Genomic DNA, 26,230 nt, shown 5'->3' with positions numbered 1-26,230 from the left:
ATTTCAGATTTCACTTTTATCTTTTACAGCTCCCTCTAATTTACTTTCCTCTTTACCGACTAGTCCTTGCATTCCTAATGTAGCAGCCACCGAATTAGGACCGTGCTAGACTGGGGCAAATGAAACACAGTAGTTGTTAGAATAACTTAATCAGTTATAGGTCACTCTTGTCTTGTATTTCAAATATGTATCTGGTAACCTATCATGCTTCCCCTCCTTGCCTATTCCTTGTTGAAGAGTGCTCTAAGCATTCTCGCGAACTCAAGCCACAGATGGAAATGGCCAAGAATTAGTTTGCCACGACAACCCTTACCCCAGGACTAAAGAACAGCTTCATGTGTAACAATCAATGTGAGTGGAATTGACAGCACAGCAAGGAGAACAGTTTTACTTCTCTTCCTAAGCTGGCATAAAACCTAACCAGAAGAGCACATTCCCAGCAAAGTACTGGATGCTACAGTACATTTCATATGCTGATCTGTCCCTCTGCTGAAAGAAGTGCTAGGCCAAGCAATATCATGTGTGTTATCCCTTGCCTTACAGGTGAGTCCAGGAAGGAGGGTGACGTTCACAAGTAAATGCTGTTCCTCAACCTGAACGCCAATCAAAGCCATGTTCGCCTACACTATTTAGACTCAGCAAGGGAAAGCAGCTTTGTTCTCTGTTCTGGTGTTTCTCGCACCCGGCAACTGTCATTCACAGGGCTCATCTTCATAGGCAATGGCAATCCCTCGCCGTCCCACCACAGCTTTTGTGACAGCTGTCTGTCCCAGCTGTTGTTCTAGTCCCCGCCAGCTGCGTGACTCCAGGAATGTAGCTAAAACAGAAAGCAGGACCTATTAAATGGCAGAAATGAAACTAGTTTCCAGACACTATTTTACAAGGGAATAGAGCACTCAGCATGGTCTATCTCAGCCTTCCCCAACCTAGTGCCCTCCAGAAGTTTGCACTTTCACACCCATCAGCCCCAGCCAGCATGGCGAATGGTCAGGAAAGACAGGAGTTGTAGGCCAAAACATCTGGCAGTCACCAGGTTTGGGAAGGCTGTCTATTTTATAGGGGACCACTGCATGTCACTCTGCCCCATTCCCAATTAGTCACCTAATGACAGCAGCGGACCAGGCTAGTCACTTGCTGATTGCTGTTATCAATTAGTGACCTAAACCTTGGAAACCTTCATCACATAACTGACTTCAAAATTACCTTTCTATCTCCCAGCAATGGCCATCAATTGAAAGCAGAGTCTTATGTGATGAGTCTTGTTCACCATGCGAGTGGACTCTTTAATATACTGTATTTCTTTGATTCTATGACACTTTTCCCATATAAACATCTCTAAAAACGGGGTGCGTCTATTATTTCTTAGAAGCAAAGCTTTTTTTCTGTTGGTGGTACTGAAATTAGTGTGCGTCTTCCAATCTATGGTGTCTTAGAATCGAAGAAATACGGTATATACCTTTTCCACGGCACACTGCTCTTGGCCACATACCTGCTGGGCTGATCTGAGCCACAGTCTGGATATGGTTGCGGCAGGCCACAGCAGTGCTGGAGTTTGGCTCTGGGTCCGGTGTCTTGTAGAGGGAAGTTGATCGCAACTCTCCAGTGATTAGTGATATGCTGGGTTCATCATCTACCTCTGCCACCTTGTCTGGGAAAGGGGTGTGGTCATGTGCTCCTGCAGACATCAGAAAATAAAGAAATCTAAATTACTCCCCTGCAGAATTATGCCCTTTGTGTCACCTAAGGGCTGATTCAGAAATAGTACAAGGTACAGACCTGGACTGTACCACTTCAGACTGCAAGACTGGAGGGAATATCTAATTATTTGTTGCATTTATATCCCGCCTTTTTTCCTTCAAGGAACCCAAGGCGGAATACATAATCCTCCTCCTCTCCATTTTAACCTCACAATAACCCTGTGAGGTAGGTTGGGCTGAGAGTCTGTGACTGGCCCAAAGTCACCCAGTGGGTTTCCATGGCCAAGTGAGGACTAGAACCTGGATCACCTGACTCCCAGTCTGACACTTTAGCCACTACACCACACTAGCTGTAAAGTCCCTGCTAATTGCCGCTAACTGCATAAAGGGGAATGAGGGGTGGCAGCAGGGACTATGCTTATAGAGAACAGGGCCAAGGGTGTTGGATGGGTATGCATATTTCTAACAACATCATGAGAATCTCAGTTTCATTATAATACAGCAAGTTTCAGATCTTTATGTCTACAAAGAGAAACTTGAAAATGTGACCATCCGGGATTCCCAGTGCTTAGATGGGGAGGGTTTAAGAGTCTCTCAGCAAAAGCTGTGCAAGGATCAGGACTCACCGCTTGTTGCCCTTACCCATTTCTCCATACTGAACCTAGCATTACCTGGTAGGAGGTGACGGAAGTCGGTGATATAGCTGCCTGTCCAGCTCCGAGCTGGATTGCATGCTAGTTCCATCTCATAGGGTGTGATCAGGGGCCGGTAGAAGTCCGCGGAGTCAAGCAAGGAGTTCTGTGGACAGGCTACCAACACAAAAATATCCACCTCAAGAAAGTTTGCCAGCTTTGCAGGGTTAGGTTTACCCACTGCTAGGGTATAGGCACGTTTGCCTGCCCGGTGAATGATTTCTCGCAGATGCTGCAGAACAGACAAGTAGTCAGCCACACCAAGAGTGCCCACCACGATGCCCACGACTTGGGCATCCCGTGCCCGCTCCACTAGATAGAGGCGCCGTCGCAGGGCCCGGTTCACATCCAGCGTTTCACGCCGACCTTGTCCTGTCTTCGGATCAAAGGAACTGAAGGAGCACTGGTTCCAACTCAGCATGAAGTTGGTGAGCTCTGGCCCTTCGCAGCCCACATAGAACACCATGTAGGTGTCAAGTCCTTGCTGTTCATTTACTACAAAGTGTCGCCCAAATTGTTGCACCAGCCCAGAAACTGACAGGGCTGAATCAAAATGTTCTTGGCTGTCCAACTGGGAGAATACCACATTGGGATATGTGGGGTGCAGCTGAGAAGACAGGTCATCTGTGAGAAGAGAAGGGAAGAGAAGAGATCCAGTGAAAGGTCACCCATATAATGCTATTAAGAGAGTGAGACCCCACCCTAGCATTTTCTCACTGCCCCAAATACGCAGCAGGCCTCTTCCTCGGATAGGGAAAGGGTCCCTTTATGATGGAGACTGAGCAGGCTAGAGACTGGAGGTTGGGTTACCCAGGGGTAGATCAAAACTGATCAGAGTTGCATGGCAAAGATATTTTCAAGGTCTTTTAGAAGATGGCAATCCCTCCGGGGTCCCCATCGAGAAATATAAACTGGAACACTTGGCGTACTTCATATCCTTTTTGACGTTCCTCACTTTCCCCCTGCCCTACACTACCTGTGCAGAAACTATTAAGGCAGCAGTGGGGAACATGCTGCTCTCCAGTAGAATGCAGCTCCCATCAGCCCCAGCCAACAGCGAAGGATGATGGCAGCTGTGGTCCAATAACTTCTGGAAAGCCACACATGCCCCACCCCTGCACCAAGGCTCCTTTGGCAGCTATTTACACATTAACTGGCCACCTTCCTGACTTCAATCAAACTACAAAGAGGAAACAGGGTTGGTGCATATGGTGTGGCTTGGTCCTTTAGTATTAGCATGTGGTGCTATTAACTTTGTTGGTGTCAGGATTGAGCCCAGGCAGTCTTTATTTTGCTTTGGACTCTGATTCAGACTCAGAGACGATATTAGAAGAAATCCAGCAGGGTGTAGCGAGGAACTACCCCAAGACTCCCAATGAGCCAGCAAAGAACCTTCCCAGGGACTAATCGAGGAGGAGATGGACCAGGCTCACAGACCATCTTCCCCCCTCCCTAAGGGAACCTGGGCTCTGTCGGGGGGGGGGGGGAGCTTTGGGGTTGACAGAGGCCAGAGCTCATGCGTGTTAAGCAGGCGGAGTTGAGAGGAGGAGGTGTGAGGTGTCACACCAGATTGGCTACGTGTCAGAATTTGGGCCGGGAGGACCCTCCCTGAAGGCAGGAGCTCAGAAAAGGCCAGACAAGCACAGCAAGGAACCCATCCTGAGTTGAAAGGCAACTGCTTTGCTTTCCGTAGCTCTCTTACCAAAAGATTTACTTTGCAAAATTAGGCCAGAGGACAGCTCTTAGCTTTTGTAGTCGCTTCAGAAGTGAAGAGATGCTATAAGCTGAATAAAGAGTTTGTGGTTTGCCCAATGAGCCACTCTGGCCTCGCTACTCAGCAGAAGGGCTTAGCATCCTTGACAGCTGTCATTAATGGAGCAGCAAATCAACCTCCAAGTGGCAAATGGGGTAGGGGGACAGAGAGGAATGGACACCGGTATCGATGTTGTCTCTTGTTCACCCAGCCCTAAAGGGTTGCAGGCTGTGACTGAGGAACACAGGTGAAACTGAGAGGAGAGGCAGGACTGGGGTGGGGTGGGGTGGGGGTGGATTTGGCATTTGAGCATGCCCATAGAATCTATCAAAGTACTTGTCCATCCTGGCCTGAGGGGTCTCTTGTACACCAATGCTGCCATCGTTGTCATTTCCCACCACCAGAATGTGTTTCTGCTTAGCTTCCACATTGCAATCTACACACTCTCACCAATGGCATGAGAATAGGCCACTTCGCTCAGCACAACCACATGAGCTTGGACGTCAGGATACAGTTCCTGGAAGACTTCTGCGCAGCGCATCACGTCCAGCTGCTCACGACCAAACACATGTAGCACTGGCAGTTTGCGGCAGGGGCTCAAGCAGGCAGGGCCATAGTGCACCACAGCCTCAGCACCCACATGCTCCGCAGCCACCTCATCCACACAGCAGCTAGAGAGAAGCAACAGCATTACTTAAATATGTCTCAAGAAATATTTTTGTAAGCCGCCTTGAGAGCCTTTTTGGCTAAAGGGCGGGATTAAAGTACTAAAATAAATAAAGAAATATAAATCACTTATGGAAATCCAAGGGCAACCTTCATCAAACATCTACCACCCTTAGTATACAGGTAGAGGACATGTGGCCCTCCAGATGTTGGGTCTCCAACTACCATCAGCCCCAGCAAGGAATGATGGGAGTTGCAATCCAACATCTGGAAGGCAACAGATTTCCCATCTTTGCCTTATATTGCAGTAGTTTCCAGTGTAGAGACTGAATTGCCCTTGTAACCAACCCACTCAATATGGTACAAGCTCCAAGACTGGCAGTGCCAGGGAACATTTCTCTGTTACTGGCATGCAAGATAAAGGAAGAGGAAGTAATTCATAATCCCCAGGTCCCAAGTCTTTGTAAGGAACCCCACCCCACCCACAAGCTGAAGCAACTTATTGAGATAGGCGCTAGTGTACTAAGCAGACAGAAACTGACATTTTATTTCAAGATCTCTAGAAAATGGGAAATGAAAGCACAATCCTATGCATGTTCACTTAGCAGTCAGTTCCACTGTGTTCAATGAGGTTTACTGCCAGGTAATTGTGAATAAGGCACTTACAAATGCATATCGATGGTATTTTGTGTAGGAGGGGGGTCCCTCTGGGTCCTTACCTGCCATATGATGTGTCCCCTAGGATGTACATCTTAGCACCAGTTGCTGTCTCCATCCTAGTAGCAACGCTTACTGAATCTGATAAGAGTTTATCAGGGAACTGAAGTGCAACCTATGACAAGAACCCAAGATAATGATTCAAAACATATTTACAGCCTAGACTGGGGATGTCGCACCTCTTTCAGTGCAAGGGTCAAATTCATTTTCAGAGAAGCTCCCCGGGGTCTACATTCTAGTAGTGGTCAAGGTGAAAGGCAAAATGGATGGAGTCAAAAAACCAGTGCATTAAAGCTTAAAGCCCTGACTGCTTGAAATTAAGCCTTAGGACCTTTTAGAAAGGGAAAAAAACTTCAAAAGCTGGGGAACTGCTAAACTATATTGGTGGGCGAGGGAAAAGAGCGTGGCTGTCTGAGGAATCCCAGAGGCCAACTTGGGACCCCAGGTGGGCTGGATTTAACCTGCAGACCGTAGGTTCAACACTCCTAGTCTAGAGAAACCTAACACATTTCTGTTCTCTCTCCCACCCATTTCTACCAATTCTTCTGATATGCAAAACAGCATTTTCATGACAATTATATTATTCCGTAACAAAAATGTATGACTCCCCAACTCTAGGAAAGGACTGCCATTCATTCCTGCAGTTTTCTGCTGGGATGCAAGGTACCAACTCACCGTGGTGAAGCCATTATCAGATACAAATGCAATGGTTCTCTCCAACTCATAGAATTCTTCCAGCTCCATGATTGGAGGTCGTCCATCTGCTCCTGCAGGAATCAGGGCCCGCTGCATCAACTCAGCTCCATCACTGCTGAAGGCTGTTGCCATGATGACTTGAATACAAACTATGAAAGAGCAGGCTGATGTTCAAAACTAGCATGATAAAAGTTGAGGATAACCTGGGACACTACATACATATTATGAATCTTTTATATTCTGTGTGAATCTGAATGGAAATGGCTGATCACTAAAACCCTTTTATCTGTTTATTATTTAAATGTATAGCCCACTCTTCTCCTTACAAACCAAAGTTGGTGTAGATAAACATCAATGAAATACCTTCCAGAGGATAGCTGTGCTAGTTTTGGAACAAAAGTAACTAAGGGACTGTTCAGACAACACGCTAAACCATGGTTAGGCCGCTAACCCTTTTGCAGCAAACAGTTAGTGACCGGGTCAATTAGGACAACACATTAGTTTATTTAAGACTACAGTGCCATCTGATGGTTATTTATTTAAGACTTACACCATGGTTGTTTATTTCCCAGAAATAACCAACAGAGACAGTCAATGGTTTGCAGAGTTGTTTCCTTGCACTACCATTGATTGTGTCATTTGGTGGGCTCCATGGATCATTTCCCGTGTTTACAGAGTTGTGAGGCAAGAGCAGCAGAAACCCCTGCTGCTCTTGTCCAGGGTGCCTCTATTGGCATGGGAAATAATCCTGTCTCGAGAAGCGTTTGGGCTGATCATGCTGTCACTTGGTGGGGCATTGTGATTGGAGGTCTCCATGCACTTCCCGGGACAGGGACATGCCATCCCTGGGTGGGGCACCACTGATCGTGGGCCCCCACATGTTCCCAGGGACATGTATGTCCCTTGCCCAGACCCCGCAATCCATTTGGAGATTGGCTTGAGGGAACTGAAGGAGCTCCTATCCCCTCGAGCCGATCCCCAAATGGATTGCTGGGGCAGGGGCAAGGATGTCTCCCGCGGCTGGACAAGTAACATCAAACCATGGGAGAAATCCATCAGGGATGGGGTGGGGTAGGGTGGGTGAAGGCTCTGTCATGCAGCTGTCACAAGCAGGAGAGATCTTTGAGCATCTCATCCCCATTCGCCAGAAGAGCAGAGGAATCAGATGCGGAACCATCTCTCCTGCTGCAGCAAAGGATTGCCCTTCTTTTCTGGTGAATGGAGACTGGAGGCGAAGGAATCTGTCCTTGTCACAGCTGCAGGAGAGATCATTGCGCCAGCACAACTCCTCTCCTCCCCTTTCGGGGCTATGGCAACAGGGAAAGGGGCAGCGTTGCTATAGCCGCCCACTTTCCTGTTGCCATGGCCCCGATGGGGAAAGACACATCAGCGCCGAGCCATGTGATCCCCTGATATGGATGTTGGCACTTGGTGTTAACGCATCCTTTTCCAGCAGCTGGATCTCACACCCTGTCATGCGTGACCATTCCGCAGCCTCTTGCTTCTGTGGCAGGGGAGGCGCATCTCTGCATGCTCCATCTCTCTTCCCCCCTCTGCCCCTGCCCACAGAACAGTGGTGTGCAGATCAGGTAAGCAGGAACCAGTTCTGTCATTCGGTGGGGAGACGACAACTCAACAGAGTGTGAATCCTCTACTCCATGGAGCACTACTTCCATGTCGCCCAAGTGCAGCACGTAAATAGTCACCCGTGGAGTTGGCTATTCACACTCTGTGAACTAAAGTGTCCCAGAGTGTTTAAACTGTGGTTATGCAGACACCATTAAGAATGGTTCACACAACACGCTAAGTCATGGTTCATACGACACACTAAGCCATAATGTTTAGCTCATTAAATTTAACCACTGTGGCGTAGCGTGTCATCTGAAAAGGGTCATAGAAAAGATAAACAAATTTTCTCTGGAATAAACTTTCATGGACTATAGCATCTGATGAAGTGGGCGAAGGTTTATGCCAGAACATCCTACGCATATTAACACCCACAATTCCAAGCAGGCCCCAGCCAACCCCTATGCATGTTTAGACCGAAACACGCATTGCTCGCTGGGGAACGCTCAAAGTTGTAGGACTTGTTTCTGTCTAAACATGCACTGCGCCCTAAATGTGTTAATCAATAAAACAGTTTCCGTAACTGCAATCGCTAAATTGAATTAAAAGTTCCCCTTCGTTCAGAAGTACGCATCGAGAGGGGATGGACAGACAAGTAAAGTGGGCTCCGTGGAGTTACGAATCGTCTTCTGAAAAGAGAGGCATCAACCACCCATTCCTCCTGCTGCCCGTTACTCACCTGGAAGAAGCCCCAGCACCGTCCACATGGACACCCCACACGCTTACTTCCGGGGCGGAGATTAAAGTTACCCAATGACAACGCTGGGCCCATTTCCCTGTAGGAATAGGTCTATGCCTATCCCACCTTGACGTAATTAGTGGAGACCGTTCCAACCAATAAAAGATCGCGACACAGAAAAGTCGCCGGAAATGTACGGGAGTGAAACAAACGGGAGCTTTGCCTGCGTGGTGCATGGTGGGAGTTGTAGTTTGGTCCAGTAACCAATTAGCCGAGCCGACGAGAACCGCGTGAGAGACAGGGGGTCTGGTCACGTGGCGTGGAGCAGTTTCTGGGAGGGTCAGGTGATTCCCGGTCGGGCGCAGTCCGTGCTGAGGGCTCGTCGCCTCCACCGTCGCCATGTCCGGGCTCGCGCTGCTGTATTCGGGGCTGGGGCTGAGCGCGGCTGCCGCCATCACCGGTATCGGTGAGTGCTTGAGCGGGGCCATCTGAAGGCTGCTGTCGCCTGGGCCGCGGCCCCATCTTGCGTAATACTCATTTCCCTGCGGTTCGCCGTGGCTCTCTGTGTGTGTGTGATGGAGCGACTGAATGGGAAAGTCGCCCCGCCGCACAACCCCTTATCCTGGGCAGGCGGGCGAGGGGGTATTGGGAGCCCCCGCGACGGGGCGGAGCACCCCGGGCCCCTTGTCTGCGGGCCTGCCTTCTCTGGGATGCTGTGCTGTCTTGTCCTATTCCGGCTGCCTCGTCAAGCTGTTCTTAGGCTTGGGGCGTCGCGTTCTCCTGCCTCAACCCCCACCTCAGTCTTCTGTCTCCGGGCTTGAGTGACGCTTGGTTCTCCTTCACGCTGACCTTCCTTGCAGGAAGGATTCCTCTAGGGTAGCCTGGTGTCCGCCAGATAGTTTAGACTTCCAGCTCCCATCAGCCCCAGCCAACAGAGCCAGTAGTTAGGAATGCTGAGAGTTGTTCTGCAAAACCTCTGGAGGGCAACTGCTTGGGGAAGGCTGTGTTAGAGGTGTGTGTTTCCCATCCCACCTCTCCCTCAAACCATTCTCCCCATCCTAAAAAATTGCTGGAACAATGTCACAAAAATAAGAACAATTTAAAAGGTGTCTCCCACTTAATCTAATGAGCTTAGAGTTTGCTTCCTATTTAAGTGGCCATGGCAAAGAAAAAATGTGTGCGTGTCTGTCAAGATTTCTTAATAATTGTGGTGTGCTTGTTTTGAATTTTGATTCTGTGGATGCCACTAACCCAAGTTGGAGGAGGGGATGTAGAGGAACTTCCTATGGTGCAATTTCAATTATTTTCTGTGCTTGATCTGGTTGGACCTAGGGCTACAGATTTCTAGAGGAGAGTAGCCAAGGGACTACAAAGTTTATGGCAAAGCATGTAGTTGCTTCCTCCTTGTTACCCTTGACACCAAATCAAATGTACTGTCATAAAGTGCAAGTGTGTGTGTGTGTATACACAAGATTATTTGGTTTCTGTTATAATTATTGAGGTAGGGCATCCAGAAGGACGTAGGGCCTATGGTCTCACATTGATTGATTGTGTCTGTTTTTGTCATCTTAAGTTCCTGCATGATTATTTTAGGTTCTACCACAGCCCTTCCCTAACCTGGTGCCCTCCAGATCTGTTAGTCTGCAGTTCCCATCATCCTTCAGTGAGCATCACCACTATGCTGGCTGAAAATGACGGGTTTGAGAAAGCTGTCCCAGTATGATAATTTTAGGTGCTAGCTCTGCCCAATGAATGTTACCAGTTCACATACATCAGTAACCAATTTCCAAACCACATAGGATCTTTTCAGTGTTGTATAGCTGAAGGGCCTACTTTGAACTACTATTGGGGGGTAAGGGTAGGAAGGAGACAGGAATCTCAAAGGTTTTTATTCAGCATCTCTGGCTGTTATTACTACTACAGTCTTGTGGTGCTCTAGGCTATGAGACTCGCTAGCAATCCCTATTGGTAAGAGATTACACGTGTGAGAACTGGTCAACGACAACCCTGGGTACTTCACTTTTGCTGGAAAGATCCCTGCCTTTTCTGCATGTTTTAAACCTGGCAGCTTCCTCACTTCTTCAGAAGTGATGAGGAAAGACTACTTTGGACAGGTCTTCTAGCAAGCAGCAGCCTGGAAAGTCCTCTGCTCTGTTAGTTGCATGGTGTTTTTTTCTTCTGCTGTATGCTTATGATTTCTGGAGGGCAGATATATCCCAGGACAGATTGACCAAAGGATGTAGGATAGAAATCCTTCTGGAGGAGGGAACAAAGTCCATTATGCACTCTCCGGGTGGATTAAGGTGGATAAATGGTATCCCTCAAGTCTCCCCAACAATGTTATTAGTGTTGGGAGACTTGAGGGATACTATTTATCCACCTTACTCCACCCGGAGAGTGCAAAGTGGACTTCGTTCCCTCCTCCTATTTGTTTTGTCAACAGGCTTTGGAACAACTGTCCTAGCATGAGTCCTGTGCCAGCTACCTGCTGTCCATTGGTAGCCTCAACTGGATTCATCTGGTGAATTTGGGTCAGTAGCCACCAGTCAGTGTTAAGGAATGACAAACAGCAAACTCACTTCTGACCTTCTGATTCAAACTCTCTGTCCTTTAAGGTCATTTTACCAGTTGGGCACAGGTAATGCTGGGAAGCAGAGATAATTTCTTACTGGTTCTTGCCAGGACTAACTGGTGCACTCAGGTGTACTGCGGTACTCAGTGGTGCTTCATTTGCATCCCTCTGATGTCTGTTTGCAGCCAGAGTTTCCCCTCCCCCTGTTCTTATGCTGCTTGTTGGCTGGCAAGAAGGATGCTTAGTTCCTCTTTCCAATCAGGGTGTCCTGGAGAAGAATAGAGCTTCTCCTTTTCAGAGTATGATTGTTACAGCAGTGCCAGACAGGAAGTTAGTGTCTTCCTTTCTGTTCAGTAGAATTTGAGCATAACTCATTCATGGTGGGCCCCTGAGTCTCAACCCATCTTGGTTGCTGTGGACCCTGAACTGGGCAGGATCCTATTACTGCTTAGGGACATTCACACCACTGAGCTGGAATTTGCCAAATTGAAAGATGGGTCTAGCAGGCGGGAAAGAATGTGCATCAGATCAGAGCACAGCCAATTGGTACCTGCTCTTTAACGAATAAAATGAGTAACTGTTTGAAGGATTTCTATCCTACATCCTTTGGTCAATCTGTCCTGGGATATATCTGCCTTGTAGGCAGCAGATGAAGAAACAGTTAGGTCTCCTTCCTATTGCAATTCTTCAGTGTGCTGTCTCTGTTCTCTTGAGTAAACTTATTTGAGAGGAAGTGTAACAGCACAATCACCATTGCTGTTTGAACTTACCCAGAGGCATAGATTGTAATTTGACCATGCAGCAGTAGCAAACGAGCACTGGAGTGAGTGGGATCCTATAAAGTTCATTCATTGTTCTGTCTTTTCTTGGTGATAGTTGGGAAACACTTATTGTGAAACAATGAAATTAAGTTTTCAGCATTAGCGGTCAGTGTTTTCAATTTATACAATGTTATGCAAGGTTTCTATACATGTGAATGATGTATGGAATAACTCTTTGGCTTTTATCTTAGAACAGTTACAATTTTTAAAAGACATTAAAAGAATAATAAAATAAAGTAGCAGCATATATATATATATATATATATATATATATATAAAGGTTTAAAAGAGGTTGGGCAGTAGTACTCTACTGCAGTCAGTTGATTTGTGTGCCAAACCTATACCTAGCCCAGATATCTGTAGTGTCTTGTCTCCCCATCTTGGGTCTAAGTTTGGGTTGTCTGAGGTGAAAAGCATGCCTCTGTTCCCAAATACCACTGTAGTTTGTCCTTCTGCGTGACTACTATGAGGGTGGTGAACCAGTTAGGGTATGAACCAACAGAGGTAGAAAACAGGAGTGTTTCCCTCTGGAAATGGAAGGTTTTTGGATATAAACACCTTTGTCTCCCATCTTTGTATTGCCTGGTCCAAATTTCAAAATGGTTCCTGTACCTTTAGAAGTTACACAAAACTAGCACTTCAGCAGGTGTAGCTTTACCTATTACTGCAGCACTGTAATGCACAGATAGCAGCATTTTGCTCTTCCCAGCACTTAAAGATGGAGGGATCCTGAAAGAACACATTGCAAAGAGGGGAGGGTTGAAAGTGATATTTTGCTGTCTTCCTTTGTCGTTGCATCTTCCATCCTCACCATACAATGTACGCTCGGAAGGCAGGGAGGAGAAAAGTGGAGGGGAGGATTGGATTGCTGTAAGGACAAAAACCCTTGATTGTGGGCTTTTAGACAAGACCCAAGGATCTGGAACTGGCTCTGTCAGGAGTTGGATCAAGACCACCAGATTGGATCTTTAAAATCAAGACTGCAAAGGTTCCCCCTGGGTGGGTAACTTTGATCTTCTTGGCCATATAAGGTGCCCTGTAGTTTTCTCCCTTTCTGACACCCACAGCTCCTACCACTACAGAAAGACTGGAGACCCTCTATATGGCTTCCCGTGCAACTCAGTCTGGTAGCTTAAGGGTAGGCTGTCCAAACCCCCAGCAACAACCCTCCATCCACATAAAGGCCAGAAGCTTCTTTTTGCAGTTTGCTCCATACTTTTTTTGTTAACAGAAGGGTAGGGGTGCCCCCTAGTGTTCATTTTCTGCCCTTATGTTCTCCCGTAACATGTGAAAACCTTCAGAACAAGTGAGAAGAAGCTATCATTTAATTCTGGTTAGTGCATCTGTTCGTTTTCATTCCTGTTTTCCTCCATAGTTGGAATGAAAATTCTTTCAAATATTGGACTGCTGAGTTTGCATTGACTTGGCTTAAACCACTTCGGTGTAGTGGGTGAGGAAAGCGGGGATTACTGAGATGTTTTCCTAATCTACTACAAAGACTTGGGGTGGATTACACCACCCTCTCATTTTTAGCAGAGAGCAGCAGTGAATGGGTGTTGGAGATGCTGGCTTGGCCTCCTGGTGATTGCCATGCAGACTTCGCAAGGGATATCTGTAGTGTAAGTTATATCCCTCTCTGCAGAGGAGGGATGTAGCCAAGCTGTTCCATAGTTCTGCAACCTCTAGGTTTGATTACTGTAAAGACTTCTATGGACGGCTGTCCTTGAAGACTTTAGAAGCTTCAGTTACTACAAAATGCTGCTGCCTCCCTCTTGTCTAGATGTCAGGAAGCTCAACCTATCTTGCAGAAGCTGTGCTGGTGGCTGATTAGTTTCTGGGCCCACCTCCAGATACTGGTTCTTGCCTTGGTAGCCCTTCATGGCCTGTGACCTCCATACCTCAGACGACCTTTCTCAATATGAGATGCTGTTTATGATCTGTAGGTCTGTGTGCCTACAACGTGTGTGTGTGTGTGGGGTGTGCTATACGGTGAAGAGCAAGGCCTTCGTTGCAATTGCTCCAGTGCTGTGGAGTGACCATGCTGAAGAATTTTCTGGAGCAGTTCTTCTGTAGTGGCCTTCCAGAGGGTGCAAAAGTCATCTTTCAAAAGGCCTTTGGTGTCTGAAAGTGTTGCTGTTTTAATATTTGGTGTTTATTGTGAGCTTCATATAAATGTTATAAATAAACCCCATGAGGAAGATTAAGCTATGAGAAAATGACTTGCCTCGCAGACTATATTCCGTCCACAGCATAGTTGAGGAGGAATTACAATCTGGATGTCCCATGTCCAAAACACAACATCTTGTTCTTTATGCTGCACTGTCACTTTCTGGTTTGACAGTTCCTTTGGCAGGGGTCCACACATACAGTTGCCAGGTTGCCAGTGAGGATTAGAAATTGAATTGTGGTGACTGATGGGGAAAGCCGGCAGGATATTCTGCCAGAGGTAGCAGTTTCTTAAACATTAGGGGGCAGAGAGAACCTCTTTCTGAACGGCACCAGGCTGCATCGTGTGCCGGCTCTTGGTGTTGATGACATGCATTGGAGAGGGTATTGTGTTCACCCACATGCTCACCCACACTCCTCCACGGGCACACAAACCGTGTCTTCTCTAGTAAAACACCTTTACTGCACACCAGCTACAAAAGGGACATACTAGTTGGGCTTTGTGGATCAGGAAGTGAAGGGCCCTTGGCTTGCTGGCTACTGCAAGCCAAAGGAGGAGGGGGCTCTGGGCAGGTTGGGATTAGCCCCTGCATAACCTGCCAGTTAGATTATTTTCTGCTCATTCTTTTCTAAATGTCAGGAAGACTTGAGCATTCCTTGAGTGTGTGGAGACGGAGGGTGTGTGCTCATTATCTCTGTTTCCAGTTTGGCTTTCAAAGCCTGCATGGGCAGAGTGAGGCAGCAGGCTGTCAGCTCCTGGTGCTACCGTTTCTATGATCAGAGCCTGAAGGGCCTGGAGCTGGCAGTGCCTGTGGCTTAAAGCTGTCACTTGGAACAGGCTGCAGACCTGTGAACAGAGGCTTGTGCTTCTGGGGAGCTGAATGTGACCCTGCATGCAAACACATGCTGCTTATGGATGAGCCATTAGTGCTGTCTCCAGTTTCCTGACCCATTTCCTTCCTCTTCTTAGCCATACAGAGTTAATCCTAATTGGAGCTTGTATTTAAACTTTACAAGTCTACTGATAAGAACTCTGTATCCTCCCTTGAACTGTCCCATTGTCCACTTTTTCCTAATATTAACACTACTTTTTTAAATCGAAGGTTACCTACTGCCTTCCGTATTTAGTAATCTTCCATGGAAACCAATTTATCCTGTTCTTTGATTCTCTGGCTCATTTGTGCTCCCTTTTGCTCCAAGAAACTCATTTCTTCATCCTTGCTGTTTTTTCTAAGCCCTTTCTTTTTATATATATATAATTTTTATTAAACACTAAATTAAAAATACATCAACATAAACATCACACACATAAACAAATCATAATACATGACAAAGTATTATTTAATTAATACTTGATTATTAAATGTTAGCATATAATTTTATCCATAAACATAATCAGAAAAGAAAACAAAGTGCTCCCCCTTCTCTTCGGGATCATTCCTGATTCCAAAACCTTAAGACCTCTTCTGGAGGCGGTTTCCCACTTCCCTTAAAAAACACATATTCCAGGAACTGTCTCCAAATCCCCTCAAATTCATTCATTTTTGCTATACCTCTTCTTACTTTAAGATTACATGTCAGTTTATCGTTAATAGCAATATCCCAAACTTCTTTATACCATTCTTCAATACTATAATCTCCTTGAGTCTTCCAGTTCCTTGATACAATTAATCTTGCAGCAGTCAGCAAGTTAGTTATCAATTCTTTAATTTCTTTGGTACACTTTACATCTTCATAAAGTGATAGTAATGCCACTCTTGGTGTCTCTTCAATCTTTATTCCTTAGATATCTTTAATCTCAATAAACACCATCTTCCACAATTTTTGAACAAATTTGCATTCCCACCACATATGTAAATACGTTCCTTTTCCCCCACAACCTCTCCAACAATTTGCTGAATACTGCTTATTTATGGTATTTAATCTCACAGGAGTTAGGTACCACCTCCATATAATTGTATAATAATTCTCTTTTATTCTCACTGACATATTCTTTAACACTCTTTGTCTCCATACTCCTTCCCAACTCTGCTGCCCTTCTAAGCCGTTTCTAACCTCTGCCTAAATTGTTAGGTTCACAGTAGAAGGCTTCTGTTTGAGCCTGATAGTGAATGGAGTGGAACACTTGTATCCTGTGACTGTGTTGTCATCTTCTTTTTGTATATCCCAAAATATCTTTCCAAATTGTGTCACTGACTCATTTTGTGAAGTGCTCCTATCCTGATCTTCCATTCTGAGTTTGTGCATGTGACTTTCTTTCCTATGTGTTGTACATGATGCAGTGAACAATTCACAACTGGCGATGTCTGTCTCCATATCCTTTTTTCCAAAAGTAGGAAATAGTTTGGGTTACAAAGTGGATATGAAGGTTCGGAATAGTTGCCATATTGATCTAAGAATGAAAGCTGCTGTGATCAACCTTATGCATGCTGCCTTATCTCTTTCAAAAAGGGTATGCACACTTCCCATATGGCTGAGGCTTTTCGGGGGAGGGGATACATGTGCAGCTGGTGTTGATCAATGGACTAGTTTAGAAGATTCAATTTGAATACATCTAAAATAAGCATTTTATGTGGTAGCTCAAAATGATTTTCTTCTTCTTTAGTGTAGCCACACAGTCTTGCACATAGATGTCCTTCACACTGTAGTGACTTCAACTGTTTGCATAGTAGTGCCCAAGAGAGGCCCTGCCTTGTCAAGTAGTTTCAGTGGGCATGGTCATCTTACTTTTAAGCGTATGTACAATTTATTTTAAAATTTTGACTAATATTTAGCTGACTAAAGTTTTGTACTTTTACATACACTAAAAAAAGGAGAACGGTTTCTATTACTGCATACATGTAAAGTTCTTCAAATCAGATTTACTATGCAAGAATTCTATTCTTGAATAATAGTAAGAACAGAATTCTCCCTCTGCTTGATTAAATCTCCTTTGTTCTGATACTACCAAAATGCTCTAGTATTCAGTTTATAGAATTTTCCATGGTATAAGGTGCCACTGGATTGCTATTTTTGGTATGCATATCAAAAATAGTGAGCCTCCTATAAATAAAAATTGTTGTACTTCAACAAAAAATGTTTCCACTTGGTCAACATCTTGTTTCTTTCACTAATTCGAAGTGAAAGAAAGGTTTTATTTTCCTTACTTGTGCTGACCACCATTCTTGAAAACTCCATTATCTCTGGATAGTGCATTTTCTTTATGTTCAGACAAGATCTAATCTGAATATATTGCTAAAAGGAGACACAGCTGGGTACACACAACATGCTAATCCACCATTGTCTGAATGCAGCACGTTTTATGCAAGGTTCTCTGTTAGCCATGCAGTATGGTTTATTTTTCTCGAACAAGCCACCTTGAGAACCCATGGCTTGTTCAGGGTGGTTAACATGTCACAGTGCATGGTTAACAAGCAGCCCCACAGAAAACGCGCTGCATTTAGGCAACATGATAGCCCATGGTTCAACAACAACCCACACTGTGTGGTTACCATGTTCTGTGAACCCAGTCATGTTCTCCTCCCATGACACTAATTTTGTTATGGGAGATTACCATATTAATATATAGCGTTGTCTTCATCTTCTGTATACTTTTCCAATAAACTAAATTTCTTAAATATTGATCAAAATTAAAATATAAATGACTTATTACAGAAGCTAACGGTGATATGTCAGGAGCTATCCATTTGCATAACAAAAAGTGTGTTAATAATAGGATGACTGCCTCTCCCTTCTCAGTCCTTCGATAACTGCCAAAAGTAACATTTAGAGAGCTTTCATTATGGCTACTTTGTATGGGGCCAGCAGAAATTGTAGCTGATTATTTTAGAACCAAGGCATTGTATTCTTATGTGGGTCAGTGGTGCAGCATTCAGAGGAAATAGAGAGAAAAGCAAGATTTTCTGTAGGGTTTTTTTTATATAACTTTGCTGGTATGCAGTGAGAAGCATGTTGGTTAGGGGTGGGAAAACTCAGGCGTGGGGGACAGATCCAGCCCTCTGGGGTTCCCCGGGCAATCCTACCCCCCACCCCCTTTCCCACAACCACCAATCATTTCTTGGCTTCCCAGTTTTTGTGTGTTTTCTCCCCATTCTAAAAGGTTGAACTGCATCTCCTAAGGCTTAGTTATTGGCAGCAAGAGCTTTAAGGTACTGTGTGCTGATATTCTTGGTCCACCCCTTTTGTCTTCAGCCACCACCCACAAGAGCTGCTACAAAATTGAATCCCACCCAGCCGAAAATATTCCCCACCCTGCTGTAGGATATGGATCTACTTTAATATAGTCCCTTCTTGTAGGATGTGATTGATGCCTATTTAAATCCTATTGGCACAGCAGAGCACTATAGAAAGGGCTAAGTGTTTAGTTTCACCATGGAATAGTGACGTAGCACCATGAACCTTTGTGATATAACCTGTATCAAGATCATTTTTAAAAGGCAACCCACTCCCTCTCTGTTTTCCCTGTGGGAGATCTGGCGCTAGTGGCCCAGCGTAAGGATGATGGCATCAGTGCTGCCAACTGGTGCTGTCACAACTTGGGCCTTGAAGAAGAAAAGAGGTAGAAGCATTCAGTGTTGCTCTTCTTGTCTTCCAGGAATCTGCTATACCATATTTGGCCTGGGTTTCCGTTTCGATGTGGCATGGTAAGGTGGCTCCCTTTCTCTCTGAGGTTGGGGTAGCATGGGGGGAAGTGGTTTATGGATGTTCCCCATAATCAGTCGGGGAATGGAGCATGGGGACTGACAGTAACTTTCCACCACAGCTCTTCTTCTTGGGCTCGTGGATCACTGAAGGCTTCATAGTGTTCCGCTCCAAAGGGTGGGGGTTGAGGTAGGCAGGGCTTGGCCTGGTTGCATCCACAGGCAGACGGCCTCCCTCCCATTCCTCCCTCCCATTCCCCGTTTGCTGATGACAGTATTGATGGCGGTGTTCCCTTTCACCAATCAATTCTGCTAATTGCATCACTTTGCCTGCTGGTCAGCAGGCTGCCCCTCCTCGTTCTTAGATTGGGCTTACAGGCCTTGTGCTGCTCAGATTTTGGTGGCTTATCTGCACAGGCATCTTGATCTCCCCCAACCCCCAACCCCTGAAGCTCTTGGCTCTTTGTGCCCCTGAACTTTGGCTGGACCTGCAAACAGTGACAGCTGGTTGTTTGTGTGCGTCCCAGTCTGTGGTAAAGGGCTAGGAATCCGGAGGCGTCGCCACGCCCCATATCCTGCTTCTGCTAGTTTTAGGGCTCACCCAAGAGTGCCCTCTTGGGTGTTGCATCAAGCCAGTCTGCTGCCCCTCCCTACTTTCAAGGCCTCCCTGTACCGCTGCCCACGCCAGCCTAGTGGCACTTCAGCTCAGCACAACTTTCCTACAGTGCTCTTCTCCTGCCCGCCCCATAACAAATAGCCCCTTCCTAACATGCTCCTAAGTTTCCCTGTCCCTGTTGCAGGAATGAAGCCTTTTAGCTGCTGCACTGGGGAGAAGATATTGATTCCCTATGATTGATTCTTGGGCTGGAGCAGTAGACAGACCTGCTGAATTCTGTCCACGAAGGAGAAGATCCCACCAAACTGTTCTGGCCAGGGGTGCTCCTTCTCTGTGGGAACTATGATGGGTTGAAGTATATAGTATTCATAAGATATTCCTCTATATGCAGGTTCCTCACCGAGACTTCGCCATACATGTGGTCCAACCTGGGTATTGGACTAGCCATCTCACTGTCAGTGGTGGGTGCTGCCTGGTGAGTGTGAGCCCCCTCCGCCGCCTGCTCGCTGACATCACCCCTCTCCACCAGTATTGTTGAGCTCTGCTTTGCTGGCTGCTTGATAGGGCTGGTCCCAAGACATAATGTACCCAACTAAGCATGTTCAGCAGAAAAAAAAGTCGCACAACTCACAGTATTCCCTAACCATCGATGCTGGGACTTGTAGGAATGTTTTCTGTATAAACATGCATAGGATTGTGCCCTTAAAGCATGAATAAATCAATTACGTGCTGGGCCCAATCAAAACAACTTATTTTGCCTTTTGTTACTGGCAGGCTGTGCCTCGGAGCATTTAGTGTGGCATTTTGATCATAGACTACTGAGTGCTCCTCACCTAACCCTTCTGTGACTATGCTTTCAGGGGCATTTACATCACTGGATCCAGCATCATCGGTGGTGGTGTCAAAGCACCTCGGATCAAAACCAAAAATCTGGTCAGGTGAGAGGAGCCCTTTTCTCAACATGTGCTATAGACGTAGGTACTACAAGTCAGAAACTTCCTTTGTCCATTGCCTTTATAATCTTAGCTGTAGATAGAGACTTCTTATTGTGCCCCTTTTTACCCCTGCCTGGCAGATGAAGTTGCCCTGTTTATCTGTGAGAATGTGCATGATGTGGAATTGTCTTCTCTGTGCCCTGGCATTGTTGTGATTGCTGAGCATCAAGACTTAGGCTTTAGCTAGACCTAAGGTTTATCCCGGGATCATCCCGGGGTCATCCCTGTTGATGTAAATGACACACAGGATATCCCGGGAACAGGCAGGGACAACGCCGGGATAAACCTTAGGTCTAGCTAAGGCCTTAGCAGCTTCAAGCAACAAACAGGCACCTCTTGAACTACTACAATCCTTGTTTGTTTCCCTGGGTCTAGGTGTGAGCCTGGAACCTCTAGGATCTGTCCTGGTTGCTAAACCTTGGAGAAATGTTCAGAATTCACTCTTTATAATCTAAGATGAAATGAGATTAGAGAAAAGCAAAATGGAACAGCAGTAAAGTGCAAAATACAGGTTTTGCCTCCATAATAAGAAAATAGATGGCTTACTTTTACTGAGTCACTTTGCCAAGGCAAAAATATTTTTGAGACCTTGTTTCACGGCATGGTCCTCTACCGAAGAAGATACTACCTTCATGGGTTTGTTTGTTTGTTTATTTATTTTATTACATTTATATACCGCCCCATAGCCGAAGCTCTCTGGGCGGTTTACAAAAGTTATTGGTATGGGGATGGGAACTATACTGGGTATTCTGCTGGAATGCAAAACACAGTTTCTGGAGCTCTGGGCTGAGGTATGAGATTCTGATGTGTCCTGCTTTGATAAATAAAATAACAATTTGATAAGGGAAAGCAAGCAGGAAAAACCCGTCTTCCGAAATGGTGGCTCTTTATTTGCCTTACTGCAACTGATGTGATGCAGTAACTGGAGCCCTTTCACCAGAGCTTTCACCATAAATGGCACTACTTCTTGGGAAAATGCTCCTTCTGACAGGAGTCAGATGCAAACTGGCTTAGTGCTAAATGAAATGAAACTGCTTAAAGACAAAGTATGCTTGACAGTAAAAGACATATATGATCCATGTTGGAGCTGGTAAGCAATTCTTCTGTGGTGCAAAGTCCAGTAATAAAGCCAGCTGTCACCTTGATATTTAGCATAGACCCTTTAGTATTGGGGCACACACCACTTTGCCTTTTTAGAAAGGCAGGGTTTCAAGTGGTGGATCCCCCTTTAGAGGCCACTCCATTCCTTTCACTCTCTTCCTTGGCCTCACATCCAAATTTGTCACCCAGCCGTTAATCTGTCTTTTCTCCACACAGCATCATCTTTTGTGAAGCCGTGGCTATCTACGGGATCATCATGGCTATTGTGATCACCAACATGGCAGAGGTAATGGGGGTACCTGGTTTGTGTATGGGAGGGACGCAGTTGTGTGCAAGACTAGTTCTTATCTGATCTGAAGATTGCTTAACCCAACTGTTGCCAAGCATGGGAGAGAAAAGAAAGTGATCATTTGCCAAAGAGAGAAGTACTGATTAGTTCCAGGCAGCTCTGGTGCCATACTATGCTGGACAGAAGCCTGATTGCAGAAAGCAAGCCTGGTTCAAGCTCTTAAACTGAAATCTCCAATCCTGATAGGGCAGAGTGATACTTGGCTCATGAAACTTGGGATGGTATTTCTGCAAGGCAGTAAAGAGAGAAAACTCTCTTCTGGGATAAATTCTACTTTTGAGAACAGACCCTCTTCTACATATCCAAACAAAATGTGACTCCTGGGCTATTGATTGCTTTATTGTTATCCCAAGAGGCTCTGGGTGGGGTTAGGCTGCTTCTGGCTTGAGCTTTATGAGCTGGTGAAAGATGTGGAGCTTAGGTGGACACCGTTTGTCATCCCTCGGTCTCCCTCCTGTAATGCTGGCAAAGAGGAGGGCTTCTGTAAATGCCAGCTTGGGTATACTGCATCTAATCTCTCTGGCATAGAGTTGCTCTAATCTGTGAGGGCACTAATTGGGTTTGTGCCTCTTTGCTTCCCTTTCTTACAGCAATTTAGTGGCAGAACTCCTGAGCAGATTCGTTCCAATAACTATCATGCAGGTAAGTTGTGTTCGTAGAGACTGGGGGAGGCAGACAGAACTGCTCTTGTCCTTGTGAGATCATCAGATTTCCCTAGTTACATAGGAGATGTACAATGCTTCTTAGATCATTGCTCCATGTGGCTCAGTATTGTCTACACTGCCTGGCAGAGGATCTCCAGAGTTTCAGACGGGGTCTTTCCCAGCTCTTTCTGGTGTTGCCAGAGACTGAACCTAGAACCTTCTGCATACAAAGCATATGCTCTACTCCTGAGCTACAGTCCTTCCCCTAGTTGGCACAACAACACCAAGACTGAGCTCTTCCACCGATAGGCTGTCAAGCAGTATGCATGCAATAAGCAGAGAACTCACGGGTGCTGCCCACTGGCTTTGCAACACTGCCTTCTCCCTGCCTCATGTTGCAGTAGCATTGCCTGGTATGCCAGCTATGTGGTGTGGTGGGTGCCTGGGCTTTGTCATCGCAGAAGAGACCTGCACTACTTGAAGTTTGTGTCAGCAGTAGCTGTTCTCTTGGATGGCTGTAATAGCAGTGCTGTTCTTGAGAGGCATGAGCTGGACCAAAGTATCATCTCTCATATTTTACCGCCAGGGAAAACTCCCGAAGGCTTGGGATAAGCTGAAGGTGCAGCTGGGAGCTGCCTTTGCCTAATGCTCTTTTCTCCTATAGGTTTCTCTATGTTTGGGGCAGGCTTGACAGTGGGCCTCTCCAACCTCTTCTGCGGTGTATGCGTGGGCATTGTGGGCAGTGGTGCTGCATTGGCAGATGCCCAGAATGCCAGCCTCTTTGTAAAGATCCTCATCGTGGAAATCTTTGGCAGTGCCATTGGGCTTTTTGGAGTCATTGTGGCTATCCTGCAGGTGAGCCCTTCCTGCCTCCCTCGCCACACCTGGTGTTGCTATCAGATAATCCTAAAGTTAGACACAGAGTAGATGATCACCCTGGGAACGTCTCTGTTTTTTAAACATTATGTCAAAGGGAAAGGCTGATCTTCAGCAAAACACTGACAGATTTATCTAATTTACAGCCTCCTCTTTTCCCTAAGCAAGGGCATCATGAAGAACAGACGTTGGGGAAAGGGGTTGGAAACACCGGCAATCAGGTCTAGCCTGCTCTCTAGACCAGGAGTGGGCAACTTGTGCCCTCCAGATGTTGTTGGACTGCAACTTCCATCAGCCATAGCCAGTGGTAAAAGATGCTGGCAATTGGAGTCCAGTAACAGTTGGGGGTTTGCACAAAGGGGTGTGCATCTGCTCATAGTCAAGAACCTTTAGGTTGCATTGGATTTGGCTGCTCTCAGTATTGGAAGGCTTATTTCAGAAGAAAGGGTTGTAGTGCTCAGTGCTGGTATGGTTTTAAGGAGCTCCCAACCAGACCTGCTTCAAGGTTAGGATGAGACAAGGAATTTACTTTTTACAGTATGGCCCTGAGCCTGAGTTGGCTTCAGTCCATTTACTTGACAAGTAGCCTTCAGGTTGCATCAAGCCCACTGAAGATCTGACTCTTCAGTCCCCGTCCCCCACCCTCACCACTATTGACCATACACCTTCCTCAACTGCTCTGTGTTCGTGTCCTGGATTGCTGTGTTTCCTCATGTTCCTGAGTAGGTGGATGCATTTGCAGTGTTACATGTTTTTTTTTAAAAAAAATCTAATTCATATAAACAAATGTGGTACCACTACCGAGTACATAAACGAACATGACAGCCAGGACTGGAGATGTTGATGGTTGCTAGGACGAGCAGATATTGGGCGGGTGGGCACCCTGGGAACAGGTCAGGGGTGGGAGATGCCTCTCCCTTCCCAGCAACTTAATGGCTGCTGAGCTATAGGGGTACCATGGGAGGAATCTACATTTCTGCACCCAGTGCTACTCCTGGGAGAACAAGGGATAGTAGGGGAGTGTAATTAATGGAACACAGAAATCTTCTGACCTTTTGCCCTTTTTGTATTTTGCAGACCTCTAAAGTGAAAATGGGTGACTAGGCCCTTTGCCACCTGTCTGTCTGCCAACTGCAGCTTCTGTACATACTTATTTAATGTCTCCTGTTGGCCTGGGGCGGAGCTTGGTGTATAAAGTTATTCCTGTGATCTTCGCCTCCTGGGCCATGGAAGAACCTGACCAATTGATGTGTATGTGTGGGAATCTATCCTTCTCTTCCCCCCATCCATTTTCTGCTCCACTTCCCCAGAAGGAGGGTGCTGGATGCCTAGGTGGAAGGAGCCTATACTGCTCCAGCCCTTGCACTCTTGTGGCAAATCACTGCTGACTGCAATGCAATATCCTGTAAAAGAAACCCGTTCGTGTCCCAATTAGTTGCCCCTCTTTGTGTGCCCCCTGCTGCCGTGTCCCTCCTACTGCCCCAGCTCCTGCTGGCTCTGATGGCCTGTTTTTCCCCCTGAGTAATGGGTGGCACTGGCTGAAGTCTTGGCGCTGTGGGAGATGCCCTCCTAGACACACCTGCTTCATACTGAAGGAGCGCATAGGAGTTGAGAGGTGTAATTTTTGGAGTTCTCTGAAGCATCACAAATGATTGGTTATTAAAATGAATGATAATGAAAACTTTTTGTACTGTGATTAATAATTGCTATTTCTCTGGAATGCCGACCGTTCATTGAACTGCTTAGGACATGCAGAGCAGTTCATGGGATAAAGCAAAATCAGGAAATATACACTGTTATAGATTATGCACAGAGCCACAATGCAAATCAAAAGAAAGAGGCAAAACATTTACTTCAAGCGACAAATGAGTTCATTTCAGCTCAAATAACAGGCTTCTGAGACCTCCTATTAAAAATCAGCTTGGGTTTTAAATTTGTCGTTCTAAACTGAAGACTTATTAGAACAGGCTGATTTTAATAGGTCTTAAATGCCAGTTGTTTGAGATACATTATGTACATTTCACACATTACACAGAATCAACAGTTTGCTATTGACTCAACTGGGAGCTGTAGCTGATGAGTATACCTGTATGTGTTAGTGTATTTACACTTTACATTTTTAGGTGTATAGGTATACCCTTAAAATGTCTTTATTGTACATATGTAACATGTGGGTTCATATATCAATCTGGATTATGTTTCTGTTAGCCCATTGTAGAAATAACCTATTTTCTTGTCCAAGTGCTTGCTTTCATCCTTTGCTTGGTGAATTCTAGGAGCAGTTGCATGAAGAGTCTTTAGGAGATGTGTCTGTCATGAGTTTCTGTGTATGGGAACAATCCCTAATTTTCATGTAGACCAATTCCTGCACGACCTTCCGCTTGCAGAGGCATCAGCTTGGAACAAAGGCACTCAAAGAGTGGGTGGGTATTGGCAAGCCTCATATTTATAGGGCCACACTGTTCTATTTAATTTCTGTGGGTTCTTTAGAAGTGCTTCAACTATAGTTAGCTGCTGCTTTCTTTGAATGCCCTAAACTCTCTATCACTGCAGGATTTCAAAACTCTAATGCAAGTATGTCTTCTCTCCCGCTGGTCTCTACAGTGCCAGTGAGAGCTGAATTAATATAAACACTTGCTTATGCTCCACCCTGTAGTGGGAATAGATTTTCACATGTGAAAGATACAATTCAAGCATGTAGTAAAAATGTGCCGGTAGGGTGTAGTGGGCTGGAGAGACCTACGTGCAAATCCCCACTCAACCATGAAACATATTGGGTGACTTTGGGCCGTCACTATCCCTCAGCCGAATCTACCTCATTGGGTTGTTGTGAGGACAAAATGGCTGAAGGCCATTCTTGGAAAAGAGGAGAGCTATAAATGTAATAAAGACACGTGAGGTGGATCCAGTCTAAGTCAGTTGAA

At 45.8% G+C, this 26,230-nt stretch overlaps 2 protein-coding genes across 3 annotated transcripts; one reads left to right on the top strand and one right to left on the bottom strand.

Moving 5' to 3' along the window:
- Positions 1 to 251: 251 nt before the first annotated feature.
- Positions 252 to 8,593, bottom strand: DPH2 (diphthamide biosynthesis 2). 2 transcript variants are annotated; one of them, XM_063118661.1, is made up of 7 exons: positions 8,527 to 8,593; positions 6,201 to 6,370; positions 5,528 to 5,640; positions 4,593 to 4,813; positions 2,369 to 3,013; positions 1,490 to 1,675; positions 252 to 817 (listed from the first exon to the last, which is right to left on the bottom strand). In XM_063118661.1, the coding sequence occupies exons 1-7, from the start codon at positions 8,552 to 8,554 to the stop codon at positions 693 to 695; spliced, it is 1,488 nt and encodes a 495-aa protein (XP_062974731.1). In that variant the 5' UTR covers positions 8,555 to 8,593; the 3' UTR covers positions 252 to 692. The 2 variants fall into 2 exon arrangements, with proteins under 2 accessions (XP_062974731.1, XP_062974739.1); XM_063118669.1 differs by lacking the exons at positions 5,528 to 5,640; positions 8,527 to 8,593 and having other exon boundaries at positions 6,201 to 6,276.
- A 267-nt stretch (positions 8,594 to 8,860) lies between these two features.
- Positions 8,861 to 24,987, top strand: ATP6V0B (ATPase H+ transporting V0 subunit b). The gene is made up of 8 exons (XM_063139978.1): positions 8,861 to 8,992; positions 18,680 to 18,728; positions 19,733 to 19,816; positions 20,202 to 20,279; positions 21,654 to 21,723; positions 22,377 to 22,428; positions 23,095 to 23,285; positions 24,384 to 24,987. Exons 1-8 carry the CDS (start codon positions 8,926 to 8,928, stop codon positions 24,408 to 24,410), a joined length of 618 nt encoding a protein of 205 aa, XP_062996048.1. The 5' UTR covers positions 8,861 to 8,925; the 3' UTR covers positions 24,411 to 24,987.
- The last annotated feature ends 1,243 nt before the right edge of the window (positions 24,988 to 26,230 follow it).

Source organism: Elgaria multicarinata, chromosome 1, assembly GCF_023053635.1.
Source record: "Elgaria multicarinata webbii isolate HBS135686 ecotype San Diego chromosome 1, rElgMul1.1.pri, whole genome shotgun sequence".
Taxonomy (NCBI): domain Eukaryota; kingdom Metazoa; phylum Chordata; class Lepidosauria; order Squamata; family Anguidae; genus Elgaria; species Elgaria multicarinata.
The sequence above is the reverse complement of the archived record's forward strand: the minus strand, read 5'-3'. Positions and strand labels throughout refer to the sequence as shown.

Excerpts from the sequence above, each read along its gene's own strand:
- ATP6V0B (XM_063139978.1), top strand. The coding sequence starts at position 8,926 with ATGTCCGGGCTCGCGCTGCTGTATTCGGGGCTGGGGCTGAGCGCGGCT. Across the intron at positions 21,724-22,376 it reads TGATCACCAACATGGCAGAG|CAATTTAGTGGCAGAACTCC; the intron begins GTAATGGGGGTA and ends CCTTTCTTACAG. Across the intron at positions 23,286-24,383 it reads TCATTGTGGCTATCCTGCAG|ACCTCTAAAGTGAAAATGGG; the intron begins GTGAGCCCTTCC and ends TGTATTTTGCAG.
- DPH2 (XM_063118661.1), bottom strand. The coding sequence starts at position 8,554 with ATGTGGACGGTGCTGGGGCTTCTTCCAG. Across the intron at positions 6,371-8,526 it reads GGTGCTGGGGCTTCTTCCAG|TTTGTATTCAAGTCATCATG; the intron begins GTGAGTAACGGG and ends GCTCTTTCATAG. Across the intron at positions 818-1,489 it reads GGCTCAGATCAGCCCAGCAG|CTACATTCCTGGAGTCACGC; the intron begins GTATGTGGCCAA and ends TTTCTGTTTTAG.